At 30.7% G+C, this 16,694-nt stretch overlaps 1 protein-coding gene across 2 annotated transcripts; it reads left to right on the top strand.

Annotated features, from left to right (window-relative positions):
* The first annotated feature begins 14,471 nt into the window (after positions 1 to 14,471).
* Positions 14,472 to 16,381, top strand: LOC118061634 (histone H2A variant 1). Of its 2 annotated transcripts, none has more exons than XM_035075136.2 (3): positions 14,472 to 14,632; positions 15,049 to 15,183; positions 15,824 to 16,381. In XM_035075136.2, the coding sequence occupies exons 2-3, from the start codon at positions 15,061 to 15,063 to the stop codon at positions 16,118 to 16,120; spliced, it is 420 nt and encodes a 139-aa protein (XP_034931027.1). In that variant the 5' UTR covers positions 14,472 to 14,632; positions 15,049 to 15,060; the 3' UTR covers positions 16,121 to 16,381. The 2 variants fall into 2 exon arrangements, with proteins under 2 accessions (XP_034931027.1, XP_034931028.1); XM_035075137.2 differs by having other exon boundaries at positions 14,475 to 14,632; positions 15,054 to 15,183.
* The last annotated feature ends 313 nt before the right edge of the window (positions 16,382 to 16,694 follow it).

The following is a 16,694-nucleotide window of genomic DNA, read 5'->3' as shown; positions in this document are numbered from 1 at the left end:
GTAAAAATAGCTTTCCTAGACTGATCAAAGTCACAATGGACTAAGAACTTCGGTTTATCTTGGATTTTATGTGTTAAACAAGACAACTCAAAGTCATAGTAGACTAAGATTGGCTGCAAGTTGTTTGCTCTATTAGGTGATTCTCTTTATGAAATTACTGAGTATCGATAACTTGTTGGAATGCTTTGGTGTTGTACATTAACTAGGTCAGGCATTGGGTACATCGTGGGACAATTGTGTCAACACCTTCATGCACCAACTTTTGAACATTGGAATATAGTGAGAAGGGTTTTTTGGTATCTAAAGGGTATGATTGATCATGGACCATACTTCACATGTAGTGCACCTGATCTTTACACTTTGTGTGATACCGATTGGGCCAGAGTCACGAATGATCAAAGATCAATTATGGGGTAGGGCATTTTTCTTCGTCCATGTTTTGTTTCATAGTGTGCCAAAAAAAAAAACTGTGGTGTCTCTGTCTAGTGCAAAGGCATCATATCATGCTCTCATAATGGTAGTTGCCGAGTTATGTTGGATTATAATGGTTTTTATGATTTACAAACTATTCTCCCTAAAGCACATGCTATATGGCTTGACAATGAAAGTGCACTTGCTCTTGTTGCTAATCTAGTGTTTCATGCACGCACAAAACGAATCGAGGTTGACTATCATTTTATTCATGAGATCAATCAAAATGTTAACCTTCACTACATACCATTCAAAGATCATATTGGTGACATTTTCACTAAGGGTCTCACCTCTAATCGCTTTAAATTCCTCAAGTCTAAGCTTATAGTATGTGAACCCCCTTTTGCTTGCAAGGTAGAGTTAAACAAGACAACTCAAACATTGAAGCTATCATCGGGTGATCAGCGTGTGGTGATTGACTTAATTGATTTCTCTCCAACAAATACATAGTTCTTGTTGATTTCTCTTTAATAGACACATAGTTTCCTTTCATGATTGTCTCTTTATTTAGAACTTGTCTATAACTAGTGTGTTGCCGTTCTTACCAAGTCTTTCCTTATATATAAAACTTCATAGTAAAGTTTTTACAATTCTATAAATGAAACAAGTTGAGACCGGTGTAATCATTGATTGTTACACTGTCTTTGTACAATCTTTCATTAAGTACCTATCATGAGATTTAAGGATATTATTTACTAGTAAAAAGTATATAAAAAAAATGTTTCTATATACATTTAAATTCAACAAAGATCTCTGCTTTTTTTCCTGATGCAGAATAGTTCATCCCTTACTCTTTGAATACAAATCGATAATTCTATGGCCAAATCTCAATTAGTGTAAAAAAAAATGACATGTGGTGAATTGCTGATGAAATAACTAGTAAAATCTATGTTATATTTAATCGTTGCAACTATTTATTACTTTAGAAAAAAAATATTAGAGGCCCCTTAGTCTTGAATCTTTGATTAGCTTCTTTGTCATAATGTTAATATTGGTGGTCTTTCCCTTTTTTTTCTAGTGGAAAATAAGACTAATTCCTTTCAAAGGGTTTTTTTTTTTAACTATAGCAATTTGCTTATAAAAAATACATTAGACATTCCATTTCACCATAAATATTTTTTGCTCATCTTCGCCATTAAGAAACACTCTAGTGTTTTCATTTATCATTAACAACCAATAGTCTCTATCTTCGAATTGGTGTTTATCAAACCAGAATAGGACTTATCATCATCTTCAGTTGAGATTTCAACTTCTTTACGTGAACAAATATCAATTCAGATTCTATAATTCATAATGGGGCAACTTACACAAAAATATTGAGTTAAGGATCTAGAATAGAGTTGTTCACGTAAAGATGTTATGTTAATAACTGATGATGAGATGGCTCACACAAAGGTGCTAGGGATCCTTGATAAGATGGACTACACATAAAAAATATTTGTGGTGGATGACACTCTTTGATGGAGGTATGAACTCAAGAAAGAGTTCCTTCCAACTCCAAAACTCTAATGCATGAGTTTTTTTTTTTTAGGAAAATTAGTATTTTTCTTAGTTAATTTATATTTTCCTAATTTTACTTTTCTATTTAGTATTATTATGTTTTTCTAGTTTTTTTTCTTATTTAAACAAATAGTTTTTTCTAATTTATTTTTTATATTTGGTATTATTAGAGTTTTTTAGTTTTTTTATGTATAAAGAGTTGTAATAACTTTTTGATAAGTGAAGATTTTAATGAATAAAAAATAAATATTTTGAATGTTTTTTTATAATTATAATATTCTTGATTTTTAAGAGTTTTGTCCCGCAACAAGTATCATTATTCTACTCTCGTGTGCATCACATTGCAATATATTAGCTTAGCAAAATTGAACTGAAATTCAAGTCCTCTTATGCTAAATTGCGACTGTAAGATGTAATAACCATATAATTTTATATGCTACAATTCATTTCAAAGTCCAATTCCACTTTGTCGAAGAACCCATATAAAAGAAACCCTTTCTTATTCCGAAATGCTAAGGGTTTTGTTCAGAATAATTAAAATTTAACAAAAACAGTTGTAATTGTAAGACAATTAGGAATTTAAACGGAAAAATCAACAAAATAATTAATTAAGTCTTCGTCCTACCAAATTCATTCAACTTTTTGACATTCAGATTCACACCATCAATATTATAACATATATTTGATCACATATTCGAAGTAATTTTGTTCATAATTTTCAGTCCTGGCCTGATACAAGGTCAGGTTTCGGATTTTAACCAGGTCGTCCGGGTTCATTTTTTTTTAAATTAAAATAATATCATTTTAGTTAAAAAAAAAAAATCAATAGTTTGCAATCAGATTTTTTATCAGGTTAATCCAGTCTGGTTCCAACCATGGATTTCTTGATAGGCTAGGTTTTAAAACTATGATTTTGGGTTTATTTAGATCAAAATTGAAGGTTGTTTTACCTGATTTCTCCATCTTAATCAAAGAAAAAAGAAAAGAAAAACTTACTTTAGAAAGATAGAGATAAGAAAACTAGGAGGGAAATGATAATTGATTATATATGGAGATATTTTAATCTTTTAATATTTTTATTTTAAATTTATTATGTAGGGTGTAATAAATAAATAAAAATCAGAATATAAAATATTCGTGTGCTCAAACTACAATACTCTTTAGTAATTTATCCAAATAAATATTATGATTTTGTTCCTCTTTTATTTATCTCATAATTGATATCAAGTATATTTCTTCCAAAACAAATTGATTTTGAGGTTGTTTGATAATGAATTTTAATTTTTTTTTTTTTTAAATTATTTTAGTATTTTTGAATCATTTTGTTATGCTGATGTTAAAAATAAATTTAAAAAATATTATTTTAATATATTTTTGAAAAAATAATATTTTAAAAATCAATTATTACCATACTCTCAAATATCAAAAATATATATATATATATATATATATATATATATATATATATATATATATATATATATATATAGTTTTGCCGGCCATACCACCTCTCCTTTAGATAAGGAATTGTTTTTTCCCCTTTATAATACAAAAGTGTAACACTAAATATATATCTAATTAAAAGAAACTAAATTGTGCGGCATTTCCACGGTAGTATTTTTTTACTATTTAAGCCTCTTACAAGTCATTATAGATTAAAATAATGATTTTTTTTCAAATCTTCACATTGTTGGCTGAATTTGTTCTTACACAATTGGGTTTTTTAATCCCAAATTAACATAGAATTGCATATTTCTTCGGAATAAAATGTCAGATTAAAAGCCGGAGATCTAAGCATGCGGATGAGGCTGGCAACCCTCGTGCCAAAACTTTTTTTTGTTTTAAATGCCTATGCATGTTGATCCACTAAACCCACGTGAGTTTTTTTTTTTTTTTGTCTTCCTAGAAAACACATCATATTTTCTTACGCTATAAATTATGTTTTTCTCGACAGCCGGCATAACACGTTACAATGAATTAATAAGGATGTATTTAGTTTGAAGATGTGATGGGTTTTTTAAAAAAATATAATATTTTTTAAATATAAATTATATTTTTAAAAGCTAAGAAATTCATGATTTTTATTAAAAAAATATATATAAACTACCTCCCATCCAAGGAGACATGAAGATCATAATAAAAGGGCACTTTTGATAATAACGTGTGGAATTTCAATCTATCTATTCAGAGAAGTGCAAGACAAGCTTATTATCCCATCGTTAGATAAATTAATCACGTGCCCAGGAGAGGTTTATTTTTTTCGATGAAAAAAAAACAACTGCAGGAGTCGGCAATGCACTTTTCAGCGACGAGAGAAATTTTAATTCTTATCTAAAAAGAATATGTGTTTTATAAAAATAAATCTAAAATAATATGTGGTAATAATATTAAAATTTATTACAATGTTAATTAAAACTTAAGTAGGTAAATTGATACAAAAATATATATTAAGACGTTTTATTGTGTATAGCACGGGCAGGTCTTCAAATCTTTTTATTTAATTATGTAGCAATAAAAAAATTTCTTATAAGAAAAGTAATAGTATAATTCATGCTTTTCTTATTTTTATTATATATATATAGACAAGAAGAAGACAGTGTTTTGTACGCGTTGATATAATTCTCCCGACAATATATATGGGGGTGAAAAACATGGAAATGGAAGCCGTTTTGTCAAATAAAAGCCATCAACACCAAATTAATTATACTTTTTTAATCCACTATTTTCTCTCTTATCTGACATTTTCTGGCATGGCTCTCTCTCTCTCTCTCTCTCTCTCCTACCGTAAACTCAATGTTGTTATTTACTCTCACGCTTCAAATTTCTTTTTACTTTTAATATTATATCGGACATATTTCATGCTTTTCTTTTTACAACCAAATAACCCATGAAAGCTCTCGAAGACGGGCTTCCTGTTCAGCCCCTTTCAGACGAAAATGCTCCGACGTTGTCGCTATTTGCTTATTCTTTTCTTGCATGTCACGATTTACCTTGTGTAAAACAAAAGGTAACAAATTAACTTGTGATAAAATGAAGACAACATTTTTCCCATTATATTTAACAGGGACAGTTTAATTTTTAATGTCTTTTGTTAATAAACTATAACTCAATAAGTGGTAATATCCCTTCTCCATCCAAAAAAGTTTCAAGTTCGAACCTCTTATTTGTAAGAAGAAATCAAACTGTTCTTCCATTTAACGCATGCATTCATCCCATAAAAGGAAGGGTCATGACCTCATGGGCTTGTTCGTGTTTGATAATTCTTGTGGGAAGTTCAGTATCATTCTCTACAGAACAATGGATGGAGTGACGTTTAATTCTAGTCTCTAGCTTTAATATATTTTATAGTATGTTTGAAGAAAGCATGATGATAGAGGGGACAGGTAATCTTTTACATTTGTCTGTATCGACTGATCTTTGATATGATAGTGATATTGGCTCATCTGACCTGCATCCCCTGATACCTGGAGATGGCCATAGTTCTTCGGATATCAAAACAAAAGAGTACTCACCACATGCATACTCGTGGCTGAGGAATTCACAGCACTACTCCATGTGTGTGGATGTTTGCCGCGCGCACATCTCCCCTCGACATCGATTCTCGATGAAGCAAGACTTCACATTTTACATGGTACAAAGCAAAGAATCCTATGTGCAAGTAATTAAATTGGTTTTTTTATTTTTTAAAAAAGAGTAATTAAATTGGTTTTAACCTATCGAGTTCTTTTCTATTTTTTAAAAAATATCAGTTTAAAAATATATTTATTTTTATACTTTTAAAAATGCTTTTAAAAAATTTTAATTTTTTTATTTATTTCAAATTAATATATTTTTTAGTATTTTCAAATTATTTTAATGTGCTTGACATTAAAAATATTTTTTAAAAAATAAAAAAATATCATTATTATATATTTTAAAATGAAAAATTATTTAAAAAGTAACTGCAACCACATTGTAAAAACAAGTTCTAAATGTTATAAATTTTAGAATTATTAGAGATTATGATCATTAATTTTAAAACCTAACTCAAGAAATTAATTCAAAATTCATATAAACTAGTTAGAAAATTAATCAAATAAAATATTATTAAACTGATCTCCTCCGAAGTCACCTTGAGTTTGTAAGAAAAAAACTAGCCATCTCATGTACTTGAAGGGTATTATCATGTAACCTCGTATAGTGTCATTTTCATATATATATTTATTTCCACGATTATGGTTAAGAGTTTGTTTGTTGTCATTACAAGAGTAGGGAGATGCATCTTCTCTCTCATAGTGACTTTTTACCTTTTTAATAATAATAATAATAATAATAGAAAGAACTTCTGTTTGTTATTTAGGTGTGATGTTATATTTTTTTTTTTTTTTTTTTTTACAACAACACATCAGGACAAATAAAAACTATTAATTTTATATTTTTTTCAAATAAGATATTTCAAAAAAATCAAAAATGAAAAGCTAGTACACACTCAAATTGGACTCAATAGTTGATGTGGGCTCCAAAAATGAAAGGACAACCGAGTGATTGAATTGGACCCCAGAGAGACACTAGTTTACATCTATGTGGTCCACACAGAATGATTCTATCTGCACAATAAAACCCATTTACTTTATCGCTACACAAGAAAGACTACCTGTACTTGAGTTTGTTTGTCAAAGACCGGGCAAGAATTTAGCTGGGCCCATGAATAATCGGTACCGTCTGATGAGTCTATGAATTAATATTTTGCATCAGCACCGCTCCTTCGAGGCCAGACTTTGTAGATTTGATCAGTTGTGGGCCCTTCTTAACTGTATAATGAGGTGGTCGTTTAGATGAGTTGTCAAATCTATTATGGGATCGTACCAGGTACAGTAACTGAGAAAATTGCAATTCTGTGCTCTCTTCCTTCCTTTCTAGTTATTTTGCTCCCCGTTACCTTATGGTGGTACGGTCGTAATATCGTAACTACGATTAAGGTAATAATAGGTGTTCTGTAGGTGGTTAGTTTTTGAAATTTCTTTCTTTTTTTTTTTAAATATATTAAAATATTTTTTTTAATTTTTAAAATTTATTTTGGATATCTACATATTAAAAACTTTTATTTTTTAAGTACTGTGTCACTGCAAAAACAAATAGTATTTATGTCCTATTTGTTTTTATTTTAACCTTTATAAAACAAAAATTTTAAACAGAATTACAAGTCAATGCAAAAACCGAAACTATTTAATTAATCAACCAATTAATTCTATAGTTAAACAAAAAAACAAAAACTAACAGAGCAACAAAATGTCGTAGTCTCTTAATGAGAGAAAAATATCGCAGGAGAGGGTGGAAAAACATAGGCTAGCCTTTAGACTTTATTCGAACCTCATCTTTTTTCTGCCCTTTTAATTCTGTTTCAGTGTTGCTTGAAAGTGGAAGTAGCAGTCTAGTAGATGTGATTTAAAATGTATTTTTTCAATAATATTAAAATAATTTTTTATTTTATTTTTTAAAAAAAATTATTTTTAATATTAGTATATTCAAACAATTTGAAAATTAAAAAAGATAATATTTTAAAAAAGACAAAAAAATTTCAAATTTTATACTAGTAGATCATACGATTAAATTTGACTATAAAAAATTAAAAAAAATTATTCTGATATTATTACATATTTTCTTAAAACTCATTTTAAAAGCATAGTTTTGAACTCTTGAGTTCATCTCAAAAGCCGAAAAGTTCGTGTTAAAATTGGTTTTCATGCTATACTCTGCTAGGCCCATAAACAATAATGATTTTTTTTTAATTTATTCGCTTCGACTATGCTGGACAAATATTTTGAATTAAACCCATCATTTGATGTTTGGAGTTACGGGGGATTGATTAATTATTAATATTATTTCAAAAATACTCATGTATAAGTGTTTTTGAGATTGTGATTATGATTATTTTTTAAATTGTTTTTTTATTTATATTAAAATAATATATTTTTTTATTTTAAAAAAATTATTTTTAAAATCAACGCATCAAAATAATTAAAAAAAACTAAAAAAATATTAATTTAAAATAAAAAAATAAATAAAAAACTAACCGTACCAGATACTTGTGGATGATTTTTCTTTTATTCCTAATAAAAAAACATGATAAGGTCGTGCAATTTATAGTTTGGTAATCATCGTCATTTTTTATTTAAGTTATACCAAGTTTCGCAATTATTTCTTTTGTTTTTTAATTTATGTGGGTGTCCGGACTAACTTGTGTATATCACGACTAATCTAACGACCCACTGAATATTCCTGCAAACCTAGTGAACATGTAAGAGACTACGAAATAACAGGAATGCACAATAAAATTTAAATCCGAGTGCAAAAGAGGAAACAAATCCCTTTTAGGCACAATACCTCAAGTGCACAATTATTCCTTTCTTGATGAGCCACGCGGTGCCTCTTTCTGTGGGCTGTGAATTACATGATGAGTCACAGTCAGGCATGTCCTTTCTGCAACATCAATCCATGGTTATTTAAAATTTGTGGCCCCTGGTTTTACATTTCCGGTGGCTTTTACACAATTTTATGTCTTGCAATTCAAGCGATACCACACGTCTTTGTCTTATTGAAAGAACAATGATACCCTTTATTTAACCTGCTGGCAGCAGAATTTGAATACCGGTGGTTTTTATTTATAAATATATTAAGTCAATATCTTTTTATTTTTTATAAATTTAAAAAAATTGAAAAGCTTTTAAAAACATGGTTGTAGCTTAAAAACAAACATTTTCTAAGAAAAAAAAGTTTAAAAAAAGGAAGATAAGATAAGATTTAAAGATACAAGAACGAACATCTGGGAAGTTTTCATTGGCTAAATATTTTAAATGAGTAAAGCAAAAAGGTTTTTGGCAGCAAGCTACTCAATTAGCTTGCCACCTACAAAAGCACAAGTTTTGTTGACATGGGGCAAAGTTAATGATGTTTTCCGAGAATGCTTTAGGGCTCGGACCCATTGGCTGCCTTTCTTTTTGGTCCATTGATCAACGACTCCAATTTTTTCCCTTGAATTCTTAATGATCAACATGACGACAAATTGATCTCAGGGGAACACAACACAATCTCCTCGTTTTCTCCAGATTTGGGATTTGCTTTATTCTTGTCTACTTTTTTGTCAACACCCGTTAGATTTCCCTTCCACCACACTACCTAGTACACCTCTTAACGCGTCTGAGGGTGGCAATTTTCACAGAGCCATCAATCACCTACGCATGATGCATTGTGAGTGCTATCTGCGAAAGAACATACGGACACTGGATGATCGATCAATGGCGGGGTTCAGGAAAAGGGGCCAGCAAGGGCTTGGTTTTACCGCCTATCCTATATGGCTATCGCCAGTTCTCTACCTGGAATTTCCTGGGATCGGGAACATTCAAGTTTCAATGATCATGGGCTGTGATGATTTCGTAAATCAGATGTGCATAAGAATTTCTCAAAAATCAAACCAATTTAGCACGCACAGCTTCACTTTTTTATAGAAAGAAATACATGTACCCTGTAGTCATCCAACTCTTCAATGGAGCAATCATAAAATCTGAAGAGCATCATAATTCTTCCTGCTAAAAAGAAATACTAGTTACTAGCTCCTAGAGAGTATCTTAAGATTTTCTGTCGCAAACTACATCATATATACACCAAAAAGTAATTCTCTTGAACGGCTCTATGATCACTGTCATTTAAACTCATGGTAAAAGAGTATACCAGAGCCCAGAGATGGAGTCACGACGGTCAATAAAGAGCCCGACGCCATGAGGAACCATGTCACTGAGCACCATACGGGCACAAAGTCCTCTTTGTTCTTGATATTGTTGACGCCTAGACGGCATGGGATAAAGATTTCACTGCGCCATTAATGGTGGGTAGAGCCAGGCATGCAAAAATATTACAGCGGAACTAGCGATGATGTATGGTAAGTAACATAGCAACAAGCAATGCTGCAATTCACAGCCTGCATTCTACTAAACTGAACTGGGAGGTAAAAGCAAAAAGAAAACAAGAACATTTGCCCTTGTTAATTCAAATAACAAAAAATCTATAAAAAAATATGTGTACAATTGATTCCAATCAATTTGATCTCTCCAAATCAAAACAATAGTAATGGCCCTTGATGTATATTTGATTACAAGATTGCTAAGTGCTGACCGGAAACAGTGACAAGCGAGCGTACAGGCCAATCTTATTGCCTGTCCAAAATTCCTTCCACCACTACCACAGCCAGAGCTAAACTACAAGTTCACAACTAGCAAAAAAATACTTGCATCTGTTGATACTGTCAACGTACAGGGAAAAAGAAATAAAGTAAAGCATGTACTGGCTCTCAGGGCGCATTTCTCTAGCTAGAGTTTCGCCTCGATGAAGCTGAAAAAGAATAGCAGGTGGCATCGATATTGATCTCCTTCACATCCTCGGACGATCAGAATTCGTCATGTTCATAACTCGCTTTATTGGGTTTCTCGATTTATTAGTGTGCATAAATTAAGAAATACCTGAACTAAAATGGGTTAGGACTTTAGAAGGCAACCGTATAGGTACAACCAGAAGAACATTACGTTCAGGGAACATCAATCACTTCGAACAGATTGAAGGACAGGCAACAATGATAAGGTCACCAGACACAATAATCCCTCTCTTGAATTAAGAAGCCAGAAAAGTTCCTTTTAGATTGCTTGCCTTGACATCACAGGGAAAAAAAGAGAGAAGGTAGAATGGTATCAAACCCCACTGCAAGTTAAAGCGCCTGTGCACAGAAAATGAAGATGTAAATGCAAGGATCGGGAGGTCAGGACGAGAACGGGAGAGAAGAGATGCCATTTTCCCATTTTCCATATAAAACCAAAAATGCATCGTCTTCCAATTTGGGGGTATCTGAAATTCCAAAAAAGATTGCCTTGTTATCAACAGAGAGAAAAATTTTAACGGTTTAGCATGACTCACAGGAACAAATACATACAGGAAAAAAAAATCCTGGAAGATCTCTAAGAAGCACCAATGAGATCAATGATGAGTTGCAGAGACAGGACCTTAAGATGAGAAAGCTGATGTTAATGTCTTCTCGTGACATAGACCCCTGGGAAAATATCCTTTTATAACCGGATTAAAAAAAAAAATGACACAATTTGTCAACAATTTTGGAAGGATGATATAGATTGAAAATCATATTTGAAAAATAGAATAGTTTGTATCAATTGTATACATAATCATTATTCCTGTAACAGTAATTTAAGGGTCGTTTGGTTTAAAGGTGATTTTTAATTTTTTTATTTTTTTATGGGGCTCACGTGAAAATACATGTATTTTTAATTTTTAGACATGTGGTTTATACTTTAAAAGAGTTATATTTTTAGTTTTAAGAAATGCGATTTATACTTTAAAAGGATTGTATTTTTAAAAAAAAGTAAACGCACCTTCAAGCCAAACACACTTTTATTTTAAAAAGCATGTTGCAAATTAATTAATCTTAATAAAAACTAACTTAAATTTTTATGAACATCTAATGAAAAAAAAAGATAAAATTCAAAATTCAATAGCAAAAACATAATGAAAATCAAATAGTCATAAGATAAGATTCAAGATCCAATTATGAAGGGAAAAAAAAAAAGATAAAGTGATTTACCAAGAAAGAGAAATGACAAAACAAAAAAATAAAAAGAAGAATAGGTCACTAAGACATATTGAAGATTTTTTTTGACACATTTCGGTATAATTAAAAAATCTTAATGGGATAATTATAACTATACTTTCAAAGACCACCAAATGAGGTTTTGATTAATCATAAATTAACCGCAAACAAAACCCTAACCAATTATGATATTGTCTAGTTGTTTTTTAATGTGTAGTTAGAATTGTCTAGTTGTGATTTTTCTAAATGTATTGAGTATGTCAAAAACTAAGCTCTGATGTATTCGTAATAACCTATTTTCAATTTTATTTTTTTTACTATTTTTTTTCATGTCAAGTCAACTTTTCTCTCCGGGCATTAAATTTTAAATCTCATCTCTTGATCTTTGTATATTTATAAAATAAAATTTAGGTTAATTTTTGTAAGTGTCAGTTAATTTGTAGGCAGTATGAATTTTGAAAAATTTGTGTTTATATTTGCTATTTTTTTTATCACATGTGTTATTTTCCTAATTTTTTTATTAATCCATGTAAGAATGACAAAAGACCCTAAATATAACCCTGCAAATTAAATGCGAAGAAAAAATCATTATTTCTCCAGCATAACATAGTTTCTTCCGAATAGCAACTTTGCAAAATTGAAATCTGAGATATGTCTGCAAATCCATTTCTAAAGTGATGCTTTCAATACCTTTTATAACATGAATATCACATGCTAGGCTTAATGAATATCGCATGCTAGGCTTGCTGGTGCTTTACTTTTTTTTTACGGGAATGGGCTTTAAGAGCTCTTACCCAAAAACCATTTTCATTGTGGGTTTGGGCTCAGGCCGTCCAAGCCCGCCTATCAAGGGGTTTGGGTTTGGGTTAACCCTTGAAAACCCACCAACTTTAGCCCATGAGAGCTTGAGGGTAGGTTTAAGTACCTTGACCTGCACTATTTTTTTGGGTTGGTTTGGCTTTTATACGCACACCACCCAAATACTTTTATGGTTATAATTTGAAAAAAAATATTTTATAAAATATATTTTTAGTTGAAGTTAGTTTAATAATTATATATATTTGATTAAAATTGTGATTGAAATTGAGGTTAAACAAAAAGTAGTTAATGTGTTTGATTAAGAATGTTTTTTAAATTGAAATTGTAATATGTGTGTGTGTGTGAGAGAGAGAGAGAGAGAGATTTTAAATTTAAATATTATAGATTTAACTACCACTATTACATCATAAAATAAATAATACTTTATATAAATATTTTTTATTGTTCATTAAACTATTTACAATTCTATTACGTACGAAATCCATCCAGCAAATACTATTGTTTTCATGGTTTCCTAAACATGCAATAATATCAAATTAAACATTATCATGAACAAAATTGACATTGTGATCAAATTCTGTAAATATTACGTCATTATGCGATCTTCTTATAATTTATGCAGTGCCATTGGATATGTTAAACACTAGTTTTTCAAATAAAACCCAATTAAAAATAAAAATTAGATTTTTTTTACCGGGTTAGATTTAGTCCAGTACATTTAGGTTTGAACCAGACCCGGTCCGATCATAAATTTGAGCCATTCTCTAGTGTTTGTGTGAAAAGTGAAAAGTGAATTAATTCACTCTCTACTTTCAAAACCACAAAAGAAAGGGAGAAGCGGTTTGAAATTGCTTTTCAGCAAACCTATGTTTTCAACATAAATTATACTGGGTTTCATAAATAGTATATTAAGTTTTAACATTAACCAAATACATTGTTTATATGGTTTTTTTAAAAACAAAAAATTGTCGTGTAAACAGATATTCTTTAATGGTTTTTTTATATGGTTTTTTTAAAAACCAAAAATTGTTGTGTAAACAGATACTCTTTAAACCTATAAGCATAGGTATCTTTCATGATTGTCTAATATATCTCATTTTACAACTAACAATTATTTCGAATAACTACACCTAAAATTAGACTACATGTTTTTTTTGCATCTCTGCCCATGTAAATTCACTTGATTAATGGATGTATAAAGATTCAATAATTAACATGTATGTCTCTAATCTCACCAAGTCATTCACGAATACAAAAAAAGCTTGGACTCTCTTCTTCAACCTCAAATCATCATTTGCATTTCTTGCAATTAAATGACAGGGACTTAAATGCAGATGCAAAAGAAATTAGCTCACAAGGATGCTTATTAAACCTAATATGCTTGGATATTTTCACTCAAGAAATTTGTAAGTCATAACTTAATCAGCATTAGATTTTAATTTTAATTAAAAAAATACTAACCTTGTTAAATTAAACTGGTTAAACAAATTAACCCCTATCAATCTCAATTAAATAACTAATAAAAAATTAAAACATCAAAATAACATTATTCAAATAAAAAACAATCAAATTAGGTTAACACAATAACCTATAAATTATCCGTTAATTTAATAACTTTAAGATTTTAAATTGGATTTAATAGCTTTAATTACTGGATATAAAACTCCTAAAAAAACCAAAAAATAAAATTAATATAATTTAAATAAAAAATAATTAAGTTGGTTTAACCCAATAACCTATAAATTAACCCGTTAATCTAATAATTACAAGATATCATATCAAATTTATAATTTTAACTGTTTGGTAGTTTTTAAAATTATAATAATGATTGTTTTTAACAATGATTTTAATTTAAAAATATTATTTTTGAATTTTTTTAATATTAATCTATAAAACAATCTAAAATTATTAAAAAAATTTATTGAAAACCAAGAAAAATAAATTCAGAAACGCTTTTTAAACAAGAAAACAAACATCCTTCAAGGGTAAAACCCAAAGAACAGAAGAAGAAAGGAAAACAAAGCCAAAAATTCCGAAATCGAAAATTTGGGGAATTATTTCCCACCAAAAGAAGCCGCCCCTTGGGTTTTTGCACATTCAAATTCCTACCTTCCTTATTAAATTTATTATAATCCTCAACACCAAACGCTAGCCACTCATTTTCATTCAATCTCTACAGTTCCCTCTCCTCTCCTCTCCAGATTCAAAGCTCCTCAGGTCTCGCTCTCTAACTCTCTGTTTTTTTTTCCCTTTCTTTCTAAATTGGATTTTTGGGTCTTCCATATTTTCTTTACTCTACTCCTTTACGTTCAAATTCTTTTGAATTCTCTTAAGATCTTAGAGTATTTTTTACTGGATTTTGCTTATATATTCCAAATTTCTCGTTTTTCCTAAAAAGTCCAGCCCAGATCTCTTTCTTTCTCTCCCCCAACTACAAATCTCTGTCAGTTGCTCTCATTTCTGGGGGCTGCCTATATCTTTACTCTGATTTTGCTAATAATTTCGAACTATGTTTTGCTAACAGCCTCTTAGAGGCACATCCTTTTACAATTTTTCTTCAGTTTTGTATTTTTTTGTGCATTTTGTTTTATTTGTTAACTATTATCAATCTGAGAATTTGATTTTTTTTAAAGAAAAGGTGAAAGATGGCTGGGAAAGGAGGAAAAGGGCTTCTGGCAACGAAAACAACTGCAGCGGCTAACAAGGACAAAGATAAGGACAAGGACAAGAAGAGGCCAGTCTCTCGCTCTTCTCGTGCTGGCATTCAGGTAAAATATATGCTCAATCAAATTAATTTTCATGCGTTCATTTATCATTGCTAATTTGACTGATTCTAGCAGTAAATCAAAGGACATTGCTTTGATAGTTTTTATTACACGTTACAGCTTGTTTGGGATCGTCGTGTCTTGCAAAAACTGTCTTATAATTGCCAGTTTTTGTTCCTTTTCTTCCTGGTTTTGTACGAAAACAGCTGTGATCTCAAGGAAGCGGGTCTGCTTCTGCTTAAATAGAATCCCAATTTTAGGCATATGAAATTACAAACACACATTTTGAAGAAAATAATTAGGTGTTGTTAACGAAATGAAACGTGTAATTTTAAAGATCCTAAAGCTTGCCAGTGTGTGTTAATACAGGTTTTAGCATCTGACTTGAGCTAATCAGAAGAATGGGAGTCCATCTTGTTTTAAAATTTATTTAAATTATTTTTGTTTTGGGTAGAAAGAACAGATATGTCATTACTTTAGTTTATAGAGTAAGATTTTGGTTATAGTACTGCATCTATTCTGTTAAAGAAGTTTTTTTTTTTGTTTCTATCACAGTGGCATTTGTTCAAGACTGTTATGATTTATTGACGATGTTTGGATTCATTTGACATGGTTTTCTTATGTCTATGATCGATGAGTGTAGTTTCCTGTGGGTCGTATCCACCGGCATCTAAAGCAAAGGATCTCAGCTCACGGGCGAGTTGGGGCCACCGCTGCTGTCTACTTGGCTTCAATCCTTGAATATCTGACGGCAGAGGTTCTTGAGCTTGCTGGAAATGCTAGCAAGGATCTGAAAGTGAAAAGAATCACACCAAGGCATCTTCAGCTGGCCATTAGAGGAGATGAGGAGCTGGATACCCTCATCAAGGGAACCATTGCTGGCGGTGGTGTCATCCCTCACATTCACAAGTCTCTCATCAACAAAACCACTAAAGAATAAAGATTTAGGCATCTGATCTCAAGTTGCTTTCAGCTGGACAATCATGTGTTAATTTGGTGACTGTATCTGGGTTTAGGTTAAGGTTAAGTTAGACTTGTTTGGTATTAATGTTGTGCTGGCGTTTGTGTAGGACATCTTGGTTAAGTACATATCGTTTGACTTCTAGGTTTGTCCTCTAGAACTAGTTCCTTCGTTTAGAATAGGAATGTTGTTTGTTGGATCCGTACCTTAAATTTCTTAGCATCCTCTTGACTTTCTTTACGAGTTTCTGTGCTTCTAAATGCTGTGTTTTATAATTGTGCTACTAGAAACTGAAAGGTGATGAACGTAAATTCCTTTTTAACTTGTCATGAATAGAAAAAAGTATTCTGTGATGGGTTAGCCTCTTTCTGGCATGAAGATTATGCCAGTTATTGGTCTGTTGCATCTCAGTTAAATACTCCAGGCAATTCACTACTTACCAGGAACAAGATTTTCTTAGTTGCGATTTAGATCCGTTGAGCTCTTTTGTTTTGTGGTTTTGAAAAAAGGTTTTAGTTGAGGTAAGGTCTGTTTGAAACAATGCATTGTGAAC

The sequence above is a fragment of the Populus alba genome, chromosome 5 (assembly GCF_005239225.2).
Source record: "Populus alba chromosome 5, ASM523922v2, whole genome shotgun sequence".
NCBI lineage: Eukaryota > Viridiplantae > Streptophyta > Magnoliopsida > Malpighiales > Salicaceae > Populus > Populus alba.
The sequence above is the reverse complement of the archived record's forward strand: the minus strand, read 5'-3'. Positions and strand labels throughout refer to the sequence as shown.

Coding starts and splice junctions, on each gene's coding strand:
- LOC118061634 (XM_035075136.2), top strand. CDS start 15,061: ATGGCTGGGAAAGGAGGAAAAGGGCTTCTGGCAACGAAAACAACTGCA. Junction 15,184..15,823: donor CTTCTCGTGCTGGCATTCAG/GTAAAATATATG, acceptor CGATGAGTGTAG/TTTCCTGTGGGTCGTATCCA.